Here is a 12,301-nt window from a genome sequence, read left to right as displayed (position 1 = left end):
TAAGACCGAGTCATCTCAAACAATGAGCCAAAACAAAGCCTCCCTTTCTTAAGTTTATTTAACTAGGCATTTTGTTTTTGAGATTATAATTCAATTGCATTTCTCCCTTCCATTTTCTTCCCCCAAACCATTCCTTTTCTGCTCTCCATCAAATTCATGGTTACTTTTTTCACTAATTGGTATTGCATATATGCTTCTAAATATAACCTGTTTTGTCTGGACAATGCTACCTGTTATGTATTTCTTCAGGGGTGACTTTTTCCATTAGACAATCAGTTGGTGTGCTTCCCTGCATTTCCTCAGTTTCCTATGGTTCTGTGTGTGGGGTTGAGGTCTCATGGACTTTTCCCATCCACTTTGGCATATCCATTGTTGTCACCCTTGTTCAGCTCATGTCTGGACAGCTATATTGATGAGAGTTTATGGATATAGCAAACACAATCTCACAAAATATTTCCTGGCCCTCTGGCTCTTACAGTCTTTCTGCTCCACCCCCCCCTCCCACAATGATCCCTGAGGCTTAGATTTGGGAGTATTTTGAAGTTATATCCACTGGGATGGGGCTCCACAACTCTGAGGTTTGACTGGTTATTGTTTTTTTTAGTGTTATCTGTGTATTGCAAAGAAAAGTTTCCTTGACAAGGGGTGAGAACCATCCTCATCTATGGGTATAATGACAAATGTTTATGGATTGTAGTTGGAGATTAGGCTGGTTTAGTAAAGCAGTGGTTGTAGATCCTCACTCAATAACCGTAACTCTCTAGCACTGAGTAGTTAGTTGGGTTTCCAGTTCCAGGCATGGTTGCCCTCCTGCAGAAAGGCCATAAGTCCAGTGAGAGAGCTGTTGATTACTGCCAAATTATATATGCCACCACAGCACTCCTAGGGTTAAGGTGCTATTCTGGCCATTGTTGTGGTTCATAGGCATCGTAGCTGGGTAGGACTATCGGTTGCCTCCTTTCGAAGCTTTCATGGTACCTTCGGGTATCATGAAGGCTAGTTCTTAGGGAGGGGACATTCAGGTCAATTCTAGCTCAGAGGCCTCTGGGCCCTGTTTCAGAAATGCGTGGTACCCAGCAATAAGGACTTACCATCCACCTCTGGGAGATAACCAAGACAGCAGCAACAGGCTGTATGTTTGGAAGTCTCTTGTACAGCCCTGATTAACAACACATAAGAAGGGTTCTCATGCCCGGTATTTGTGTTTCTGTTAGGTGGTCTTTGGTTCTTAGAGGAAGTACTGTCAGACCAGAGAAAAGTTCATTGAAACTATATATGTTTATCTATATAAGAAGTTGCGTGTATTATAGGGTTTTCTTTTGTTTTTGATAGTTAATAGTATGATCCCTTGTGTTCATTTCAGACACCCTTATTGTTATTTTACCTACCCGTAATTTTCTTCTGAATTCACATTTTTCTATCTAAGGAGCCCTCTCTTTCCCATTTTCCTGATCATAGCCTGTTATACCCCACTCTATTTCAACTCAGTTCCCTACCGGGGCGGTCCCATTTTACTTGCCTGGTTTCTGTATTTACCACAGGTTATGTACACACATAGCCTGAAGATTTGAAGCTAGAAACTTTCAAGAGAAGCCATGGGATGCTTGTTTTTCTGGTTCTGGGTTACCTCATTGACTGTGATCTTTTCTAGTTCCATCCATTTACTGGCAAAGTTTGTGATTTAATTTTTCTTTGCAGCTGAATAGTATTCCATAGTGTTTATGCACCACATCGTCAATTTGTATTCATTGGTTGAAGGACATTTAGGAAGGCATTTTAATTAAAAGGAGGATAAATAACACACTCAGGTTATATACTTAAGTTTTTATACTTAACTTTTAAGTAACAAGTTACAAGAAGGGATTAAACAAGAGTCTATTCTTGTGCTGTAAATATTGCCCAAATGCACATGTAAAAATGAATATTGAGCCAAAATTATCAACTTAAACCAGAGTTGCTTTAATTAGATGCACAAACCAACCGCTCAGAAATTAAGAATGGAGTAAAGTTTAGACATATCCAATGGCTGCTGGATTACAGGTCTGGAGGCAATCTTCCAAGGCTCGGGGGATGACACATGTCAGTGCCTAGCAAAGGTAAGTTCCCTGCAGTCTAGTAAACATGGCATGTCTCACAGACCCAAACAGAAGGAAATCTTAGGCAGCACTGCTCTTCCCACAGATATCAAAGGGAACAGAATATGCCAGTGTGGAAACTAGAGAAGACAGTTGATACTTGGGAGTAAACCCATGGACAATATTTGTGCTTGGCAACTTTGGATGCCCTGGTCAAACACATGTTGTATGACATTAGCAAATAGAGCAGTCAGGGCTAGGTGAAACCCTTAGATTGCTGTGCCATGATCTTGTTCATTGCTTTGTAAGAAAAGGAAAGGGGACCCAAGCGGCATGCTCAGTCTTTTTCGCCGTGTGATACTCTGCAGGGTCCTAGTTGGATGTAAAATCTCCATCTTGAACCTGCCCACTTCAAAGCATCAATTGTGTCACTTACAAATTGCCCGGCAGTGTTTTTATAATGGCAGAAAAGACTCAGCTAGTGTTCCTGCTCACAAATGTAAAAAAAAAAATACAGAAAGGGCTTCTGTGGCTGGGATGGAAAGAGGTTTAGAAAGCCTTGATTTCCTGAGGGGTTTTCTTACAAAATGTATTATCTAAAATTAATAGGAAAGTTGGTAGTCATCCCATTTTAAGCAATTTTTTTCTTGTTCTCCCTCCTTCTTTCTTTCTCATGGAGTCGGTCCTGATGATCCTCACTTCTTTACCCCTGACATCCCACAAGGCACTGGCTGAAGCAGACGAGTTACCGGGAAGGAATAAGCACAGTCACGTGCTCAGAACCTCCAGGCTGCCTTATCCCCTTCCATTTTGGCTCCTTAGGTTTACCTCTCACTCAGTGTTACTTTCCTGTAGTCTTCGGACAATGGGTAGAAAGAATGGCACTCAAAGAGCCCAGAACAGCAGGGCTCGTGACTGTTGGGTGATTGTTTGGGGCAAACACTCAGCCTTCCTGGTTTCTTAGACATGAGGATTTTGTACATCCTCCATTTCCAGTGGTAATTTAACGGGTGCAATGAATACGGCACGGTGAAAAACATTTTTTTTTTGTTTCCCCCACCTTGTGCCCGGTGTGAACAGCTGAATGGATTACTTTTTTGTTGCCATGATGAGATACCACACTCCACCCAGAGTGACTTAAAAGAGTTTATTTTGGCTTATGGTTCCAGGGAAATGTGTCTGTTATGGATGGGAGGTGTGGCTGCAAACAGAAGACATGGTGACAGGAACAGGAAGTTGAGAGCTCATCTCTTCGGATGCAAACAGAGAGAGTGAGGTGGAGGTTCTAGAGAAGCTTTTAACGTCAAAGGTCCTCCCCACAGTAGCACACTTCCTCCAGCAATGTTATCCCACTTAAACCTCTCCCAACTGCCCTGCCAACTGGGTAGCAAGTTATTCAATTGCCCAAAACTATAGGGTATTTCTCATTCAAACCATCTAGTGGTAACCTGAATCTTCTATGGCCTGAAATCTTTGCCTACCCCTGATTCAGATCCCCATGCTATAACCCTGGAGGAAATGAGGTAAAGTAGGGGTCAGGAGCTAGTGGAGGAAAGAAAGAAGAGGCCCAAAGAGTGGAATCACCGTCCTTACAGAGACCCCAGAAAGCCGCCTCCCTCCTTCAGCCACTCTGGGTACCCAGAGGCTTTCTGTGGGACCAGAAGAAGTCCACCCATTGTAGGGGGACACCTAGTGTTTTGGGAGGGCTTTATCCTGGGCCTTTGGCTTTGGCAGAGTGTATTTCTGCTTATAGTATCTTGCTGTGGTGACCAGGAAAGAAAAAAAACCCTAACAGAAGGAATTATTTCCAGAAGAGACCATACCTACAGTGTAGAGAGGCATCCTTCACGGGCTGCTTTCCAAGTGTTTTCCTCAGTTTACCTCCTCCATTCTTCTCTGTAGCCCAGATCTGCTGTTTACACCTGCATACCAGCTACCCAAGACTCCGGGTGCGGGCGATTGCGCTCTACGCATACTTACACACTGTATTGTACCCATTCGTTGTACAGCAATCAGCTTGAGCCTCCTGTTTCCCTTTTACAGAAGTGTGTGTGTGTGTGTGTGTGTGTGTGTGTGCGTGCGTGCGTGCGCCTGTGTGTTAAAAAGGCGAAAAGAAGTTTCCGAAACTGACTCCCGCCATTGCCCTTCCCTGGCAGGCGGGGGCGCCCTTCGCACACCTCCACAAGCCTGCATTTGGCTGTGTTTTGGAGCGCTGTTCTAGGTCCAGCTGTAAAAGAACGTGCCAGCCTTCTGCACACATACACTGGAGCTCCCTGATGTGTGGAATAACTCTGAACAAACGTGGTGATTGTGAATGTACCTGGGAGCGCTTTGGGTTGACGATCTAGACTTGGCCACCCTGAGAGAAAGCTGGGGAAATAGAAGTGGGTTTGGAGTTCCACTGGGCTCTACCCTGGGAGGGGGGTGCTGGCCTGAGAGATGTGCTGAAGAAACAAAGGCACTGGCAGGACTGTGGCTGGGCGGAGGTCTGGAGGGCAGTGACTAGGCTGGGGTAGCAGGCGCCAGGATGGAACTCTAAGGACCCAACATGTGGTTCAGGAGAGTGCAGTACTCACTGCCACAGCCACTGACTGACTGCAAGGCGCCCTGGTGCAACCATGGAGATATCACGTGTGTCCCATAGTAACCCGAAACCACATTATTTATCAGCTGCCACGCAGGCTCCTCCCGCTTGCCCCTAGCTCCTCCGCCAGACTCTTAGCGAACGTGTAGAGTCTGGCTCCCTGCGCCACTGCTCCCTGCTCTGCGGGGCACGCAGCCTGGGGCTGGTGCCTGTTCATCCCTCCTAATAGCGGGTCCGGCTCCACCCACAAAGATCACCCTGGAGCCTGTTTGTAGTCACCCTCTGGCTGGCTGATCCCCCTGGCAGCTAAGCTAGATGAAGCGTGCTGCAGCCTGGGGCTTCCAGGTCCTGCTCAGCAGAGACTGAGGCCAGCACGCGCACGCGTGTGTACACACACACACACACACACACACACACACACACACACACACACACAGACTTCTGGGTGTCGCCGCCCTTGGGGACCTGCGCTGCCAGCCAAGCATCCCCGCCCAGAGTCCTGGAGTGCACAAGGCACTTGCCACGCCGCTGTCACTCACAGCGTGTTGAGAGCCAGCTCTGAGGACACGCACGCCTTTGCTCTTAGGCAGCCACAGCCTCGCTCCGCAGCTCCCAGCTTGCTTTTTGTTACAAGCCGCACCCCCCAGCACCTGGCTCCTGATTCTGCTTTCCTGGTAGCGACTGGGAAGAGTTGATTTCAGTGGGATCTACCTGTGAACCCAGAGGGACAGGAAAACCAGGACGCGGCGGCAGAATTGTGTTTTCTTCAAAACGGCCATCTCCACCCAGTAATCACGGCTCCAGTCCTTACTTGGGTCCTCACCAGAACAATGGATTAAGTTACTCTTCTCTGGACCAGAAGTCAGGTTCAAGACTTGGGACAGAATGAAGGAAAAGGCAATGATCAAGACTGCTAAGATGCAGGGCAACGTGATGGTGAGTGCTATGGTTCGCAGGGTGGGAATCCACACTGAGAGGCAATGTGTTGTGGGGCAGACCTCAGGAGTCCTCAATTCCCCCGGGAAGTCGGAGACCTGGTTGGTGTTCACACACTGCAGGACTTCCCACTCGAACCTGAGGGTGTGAATGAGCCAGCATCTGTTGGCAAATGGGAAGTTGGTGGTTTGGTGGTTGCTGTCTTCTGGGCATGTGGCTTTGTTGCTTTTTGGGCACAGTCTGCTTTCTTGCCTATGTCTGCTGAGTTTCAAATACATCCTCAGGGCTGTTCTGTGGCAAGCACAGGGAAGGGAGGTCTCTTCAGACAGGAAGTGGCTCTGGGCCCTAATGCCCTCCCTGGTCTCCTGGGTGCAAGTCAGGGCTGAGACCTGTGGGGTTTCAGCCTTCAATGTGTGTACCTTTGCCCTGGAGGCAAACACCACATTTACAGCTGCCAGGCAGGCAGAGCCTGTTCCCCAGATTTGGGAAAGATGTTTGCTCCAAAGAGAACTGTCTCTACGGTAGGGGGCAGTGATTACAAGTCCTTCTGAAGGATAGAAGACCTCTGGGGATGCCCCAAACCTCAGGACTGTGGGTCAAGGGACATCTTGGCAGTGACAACGCTGTCAACTTGAGGACCACTGCCCTGCCTTCTCAGTAAGATGACCCCAGCCTGCTTGTGGCTGACTTATCTGACATCAGTACCCCTGCCGTTAGTGCCAGTGGCCTGAGGTATGGACCCAAGAGGTCAGAATGCAGGATTCTTTTGGTAAGGACAGGGAGATTGCCATCGAGTTGAGAGTTGAGCAGAAATCCTGTGGGTGTGTTTGCTTGAGTGATGTTTTAGCCCTTGAGGTGTTGATATGGGATGAGACCCCCATGTGCTACCATGTGGGTTTTGCTTTTTGTATGAGGCAGGGGAGAGCAAGGATTGACATGCTACTTCAGAACAACCAGCAAAGCAATGGAAGAATGCTTCTCTAGCAAGGCCTGGAGTTGTTTACAAAAGTGGGTTGAGTCTGGAGTACGCTGGTGGGGAGGGATGCTTGGGAGAACCAGTCTGCCCAACTTGAAGTCTCTCTTTAAACGGAGGGAGACAAAAAAAAAAAAAAGACTGTGCTCTGATGGTAAAAAGTCTCCTACCCTCAGCAAGGCACCTGTTGCCTGGCACAGGAAAGCTGCAGGCTTAGCTCAGAGCCTGACTTTAGGACAGAAAGATTGGCTGTCCTACTGTGATGTGACTGAGAACTGTGTTGATACCGCACTCCACAAGCCTTCATTGGGCGCCTCTTCTGGGTCTAACCGATTTAGTTGCCTGTTTGTGAAGATACACCTGCTTTCCTAATTTCTTCAGCCTTCTTTTGGTCTGTTATGATAATCAGCATATTTTTGTATAAAAAGGGTATAAGTGTGTATTAAGCATACCCACTGTCTAATGCCTACCCACACCATGGTCCCTTTGCAGACCCTGTCATAGCCTGCTGATAGAACCAGAGCATGTAGGTATGAGGCTATAGACATGGATTAAGATTACTTCTGTACATAGCATGTTATTGGTGGTCATAGAAATCTGTTATCAAATGAGTGTTTCTAATCCTAGCTGGCACGGGATGCTGTAGTATAAGATATCTTTGTGTAGCTCTTAAAGATTCGTGAAGCGCTTTCTTCACTCTCTGGGCTGGAGAAAGCTTGCTCATCGTGTATCTTGCTTGCTCTTTGAATATGGTTACCCACGTGACACCTATACTCATCCTCTTCCCCGTCCCCATCTCTGCCTTGGTTATTACTGTCATTAGAGTCAGTCGAACCGAGCCCAGGGATTCTGCAGCAACCAGCATTTACCCATCATCTGTTGGAACGAGAGCAAGATGAGATGCAAGCTCGCTATACTTTTAAATGCTCTATCAACTCTTAAGTCGATAAGTAAGAGTCTGGTTTGTAACTCATTTGAATACCATGCTCCCACCAAGTCTCTGTGGCTTCCATAGAATGAGGCTTCCACGCTTGCTCCGCTAATTTGGGGCTTGTGGATTCCTAATTTTTCCACCAGTTGCCCTGGAAGGCTTGTTAATCACTGCCTCGCCTGGGTTTGATGGCTGGCAGTTCTTGGCACTCCAGGTTTGATTGGAATTTAGGTGATATTTAACATTCACTGTGATAACGGCGTGGTTTATGCCTGGTTCTGACAGGCAAGTGCTCGGACATCTCACTGCCTCAGAGAGCAGCAGAAGGCCTCCCAATGAGTGGTTTCAGGGCATCCACCTGTGCACAGAGACAGACAAGCAAGCCTCAGCACTATGTGCTTAGAGCTGATTTCATGAACAGGGAGGCAGAGCAAGCTTGACCCTCCCAGTGGGCTGTGAGGACTCCAGACAGTCACAGCCATGCGCTGCAAGCCTCTTCAGCCAGCTGTTCCCACATGTGTTTCTGTGTGCACCCTCCCAGGTCTGCAGACCCATGCATCACCAGGAGCCCCACAAAGACTAGACAACAGTCCCTGGCTGGCCCTGACCACAGCACATTGCCTAGCTGAAGACTCATGCTTACCCACAGATTGTATTCTCTACACATTATTTTAGAAGTTCATCTCCAATTGCAGTAGGGTGGCTTAGAGAAGGCAAATGTGTGGTTGTGCTCCCTGGTCTTATTTTGTGCTAGTCAATGGATGAAAAGAAATGGCACGGGTGAGTGCAAGCCTCAGCTTCCCTTCCACTGTTGACAGACATCTACTTCACAAACTTCGAATGCTCGGAATATTAACAGACTAATCCTTCAACTCACCATGGCACACACTGGGAGAGAAATCAAGACATTTTGTTCTTATGGAACAAAAGATTATTTTGAAAGTAATGCTACTTCGATGAAGTCTTTTCTTGAAACATCTTAGGCCCTCAGCGTGCACTCTGGTGTCCCTTTATTGTTGATACGTTGCTATTGCACTAACATTGAGGGCTGTCTCCTCTGGAAGTAGGTCTGGTGGGCAGTTTTACATATAAAGGCCATTGCTTCATGTTAAATCTTCCTGCTCTGTGCCTGTGAGCTTTACCCTGATGCTGGGTTGCTGGGTAAACAATGGTTGAGAACTAAGTCTAGGGGCTTGCTCTGGTCCTCAGTGCCTGCCTTGGTGAGTGAGAGGAGAGCAGGGTCTCTGTGTTTCTTCAGGGCCCCGAGATCTGCAAGACTCCTGGACTGTTGAGACTCATGGCCAATCAACAATAGCATTAAAGGAAGCTGGGGCCTGGGAATTCTTGGCACAGGAAGAACTAAAGCTTTCCTTGTGTCTTCTGGCCCCCAGAACATGTTTTTTTGTCACTGGCTACGTGTTTCTGTCACGCTGTGAGTCCAGCAACGGCTCACATGCACTGTTTTCCCCTTCCTGCTTTGAGTGATGCTCCTGGACCAGAACTGTCCAAAGTCGGGGTTTTCTTTCTTTCAGGCTCGTGGACGCCAGTGACCAAAACAGTCCACATATAGTGGGTAGAATGAGCAGAGAGGCTTTGTGGATTTTAGGCCACACCCTTCTTTGGACCCCTCCCTGAAAATAATTCTGCTTGGGAGATGAATTATAAGGATGTAGCCTCTCTTGGATAAAGGGTTTCTCTGTCCCTTATTGGCAACCCTGCCACTGCCCCCCCATTCCTCGGTGATGTGAAGCTCCTCATGGTGGCTATCAACACAGCCTTTGCTACTTAGTGTTTGGGGAGGTTGTGCCTTCTGAAAAAGAAGGTCCAGGTTTCTGAGCATTTTCCCTGTGTGCCGAATGAGGAGACTCAGGTCGATTCCCCTGCTTCCTGACTCTGCAGCATCTCTTCTTAGCAGCTTCCTTCTCAGCACTCTTCCTAAAATACAGCTTCCTGTCTATGTAGGGAAGCCAGCTAGACATCCGTCCATGCTACACACAACTTCCCAGGAGCAGGAGCATCTTAAATAGATGATCCACAAGCAAAAATGTGCCAAGTTGGGGGCTGGGGTCATGTCTCAGTTGGGAATCAATTGCCATCTAAGTGTGTAAGCATGACTTGAGTCCAAGATCCATGTCAAAAGTGGGGCATGGGCACACCTCTGGAATAACAGCCCTGGACAAGTAGAGACAGAGGGATCCCCAGAGCTTCCTAGGCATGCAATTTAGTTCTAGGGAGAGACCCTGTCTCAACAAACAAAGTAGAGGATCCTGAGACAGGCATAGGAAGGAGGTTGACCTTCACACACGCACACACACACAGAAGTTGGTAAAATTAACACAAAGAAATTCTCAAAATCAGAAACAAGCAGTCAGTTGAGGATTCTTTATAAGTTGTCTTAGAACTTGAGTGGAGAGGGCTGTCCTGTCTTCTCCTGAGCCTGAGCAAGGCCTTTAGTTATGTGGCCTCTGGGTCCCTGTGTTTGGACCAATCAATATGCTAAATTAGTGACTTGTTGCACAAAGCCACTCCCCTTCCTGGAACCACTCTGCTCTGTTCCTGTTCGCCATTAGTGCTTGAGCTGTTATCATGGAGGGGAGTGGTGCGCTGTGAGACATTACGGCCAAGCACGAAGGCCACTGCTGGAGGTTCTCCAGCGCCGCTCATCTGGGGGTGTCTGCTAACCAAAAGGTTAGGAGAACTTTCTGGAAGCCCATTCAGGAAAGACTGAGCTTGGGAGCAAAGTTTGGTGTTCTATTGTCTGGAAACATTCTTTCAAGTTATAACAGGCTGAACAGCCTGAGAGATGGCTATGGCAGCCTGAGAGATGGCTTCCATATACATTTTTATCCTAAAGTCAAAGGGTTTACCTACTTCATGGAAGGCGGTAACTCTGGCCTCCATGCCCTTTTAATTTGGAGAGGAAAATTAATTCGCCTCAGAACATTTGTTTCATGTCTTTCTTTTTCGTTATAATAAATTAATTTGCATTTTAACATGTAAAGGGCCACACAACTACTCTGGAAGTCTTAAGGAGTCTGGTCTGTTCATGGCACCATTCTGAACATGCTGGCTATAAACAGTAATTATTGGTGACTCAGCTCTCACAAGTCACACTGTATAGTTGACTTTAACTCATTATTTCTTACTTACTTACTTACTACTATAGATTTAAGTGGGGGTTTTTTTGTTTTATTTTTCTTTCTTTTTTTTAAACTTTGTTTTAGAGACATGTTTCTCTGTAGCTTTGAAGGTTGTCCTGGAACTAGCTCTTGTAGACCAGGCTGGTCTTAAACTCACAGAAATCCGCCTGCCTCTGCCTCCCAAGTACTGAGATTAAAGGCATGCACCACCACTGCCTGGCTGTGTTTGTTTGGTTTTAAGTTGTGTTTATGTGTAAAATGGTTAAGCTCTTTTATTTATTTATTTATTTATTTATTTATTTATTTATTTATTTATTTATTTATTTATTTATTTAAGATTTCTGTCTCTTCCCCGCCACCGCCTCCCATTTCCCTCCCCCTCCCCCAACCAAGTCCCCCTCCCTCGTCAGCCCAAAGAGCAATCAGGGTTCCCTGCCCTGTGGGAAGTCCAAGGACCACCCACCTCCATCCAGGTCTAGTAAGGTGAGCATCTAAACTGCCTAGGCTCCCACAAAGCCAGTACGGGCAGTGGGACCAAAAACCCATTGCCATTGTTCTTGACTTCTCAGCAGTCCTCATTGTCCGCTATGTTCAGCGAGTCCGGTTTTATCCCAGGCTTTTTCAGATCCAGGCCAGCTGGCCTTGGTGAGTTCCCGATAGAACAACCCCATTGCCTCAGTGTGTGGATGCACCCCTCGCAGTCCTGAGTTCCTTGCTCGTGCTCTCTCTCCTTCTGCTCCTGATTTGGACCTTGAAATTTCTGTCCCGTGCTCCAATGTGGGTCTCTGTCTCTGTCGCCTGATGAAAGTTAATATTCAGGAGGATGCCTTATGTTTTTCTTTGGGTTCTCCTTATTTAGCTTCTCTAGGATCACTAATTATAGGCTCAATGTCCCTTGTTTATGGCTAGAAACCAAATATGAGTGAGTACATCCCATGTTCCTCCTTTTGGGTCTGGCTTACGTAACTCAGGATAGTGTTTTCTATTTCCATCAATTTGCATGCAAAATTCAAGAAGTCCTTCTTTTTTACTGCTGAGTAGTACTCTAATATGTATATATTCCATACTTTCTTCATCCATTCTTCCATTGAAGGGCATCTAGGTTGTTTCCAGGTTCTGGCTATTACAAACAATGCTGCTATGAACATAATAGAGCATATACTTTTGTTGTATGATAAGGCCTCTCTTGGGTATATTCCCAAGAGTGGTATTGCTGGGTCCAGGGGTAAGTTGATCCCGAATTTCCTGAGAAACCACCACACTGCTTTCCAAAGTGGTTGCACAAGTTTGCATTCCCACCAGCAATGGATGAGTGTACCCCTTTCTCCACAACCTCTCCAGCAAAAGCTATCATTGGTGTTTTTGATTTTAGCCATTCTGACAGGTGTAAGATGGTATCTTAAAGTTGTCTTGATTTGCATTTTCCTGATCGCTAAGAAAGTTGAACATGACCTTAAGTGTCTTTTGACCATTTGAACTTCTTCTGTTGAGAATTCTCTGTTCAGTTCAGTTCCCCATTTTATAATTGGGTTGATTAGCCTTTTACGGTCTAGTTTCTTGAGTTCTTTATATATTTTGGAGATCAGACCTTTGTCAGTTGCGGGGTTGGTGAAGATCTTCTCCCAGTCAGTGGGTTGCCTTTGTGTCTTAGCAACAGTGTTC

At 46.6% G+C, this 12,301-nt stretch overlaps 1 protein-coding gene across 2 annotated transcripts in view; it reads left to right on the top strand.

Moving 5' to 3' along the window:
* Positions 1-12,301, top strand: part of Dpp6 (dipeptidyl peptidase like 6) — an 812,759-nt gene that overhangs the window by 81,068 nt on the left and 719,390 nt on the right. Inside the window, exon 1 of one of the 2 annotated variants that reach the window (XM_075955604.1) lies at positions 4,766-5,595. The exons of the other annotated variant lie outside the window; for it this stretch is intronic. Coding sequence (XP_075811719.1) covers positions 5,545-5,595 — 51 coding nt within the window. The 5' untranslated portion in view covers positions 4,766-5,544. Of the gene's footprint in view, positions 1-4,765; positions 5,596-12,301 lie in introns of those variants that run through there. 2 annotated transcript variants of the gene reach the window in all.

This window comes from Microtus pennsylvanicus, chromosome 21 (genome assembly GCF_037038515.1).
Source record: "Microtus pennsylvanicus isolate mMicPen1 chromosome 21, mMicPen1.hap1, whole genome shotgun sequence".
Lineage (NCBI taxonomy): Eukaryota > Metazoa > Chordata > Mammalia > Rodentia > Cricetidae > Microtus > Microtus pennsylvanicus.
This window is presented reverse-complemented; position numbering and strand designations above follow the sequence as displayed.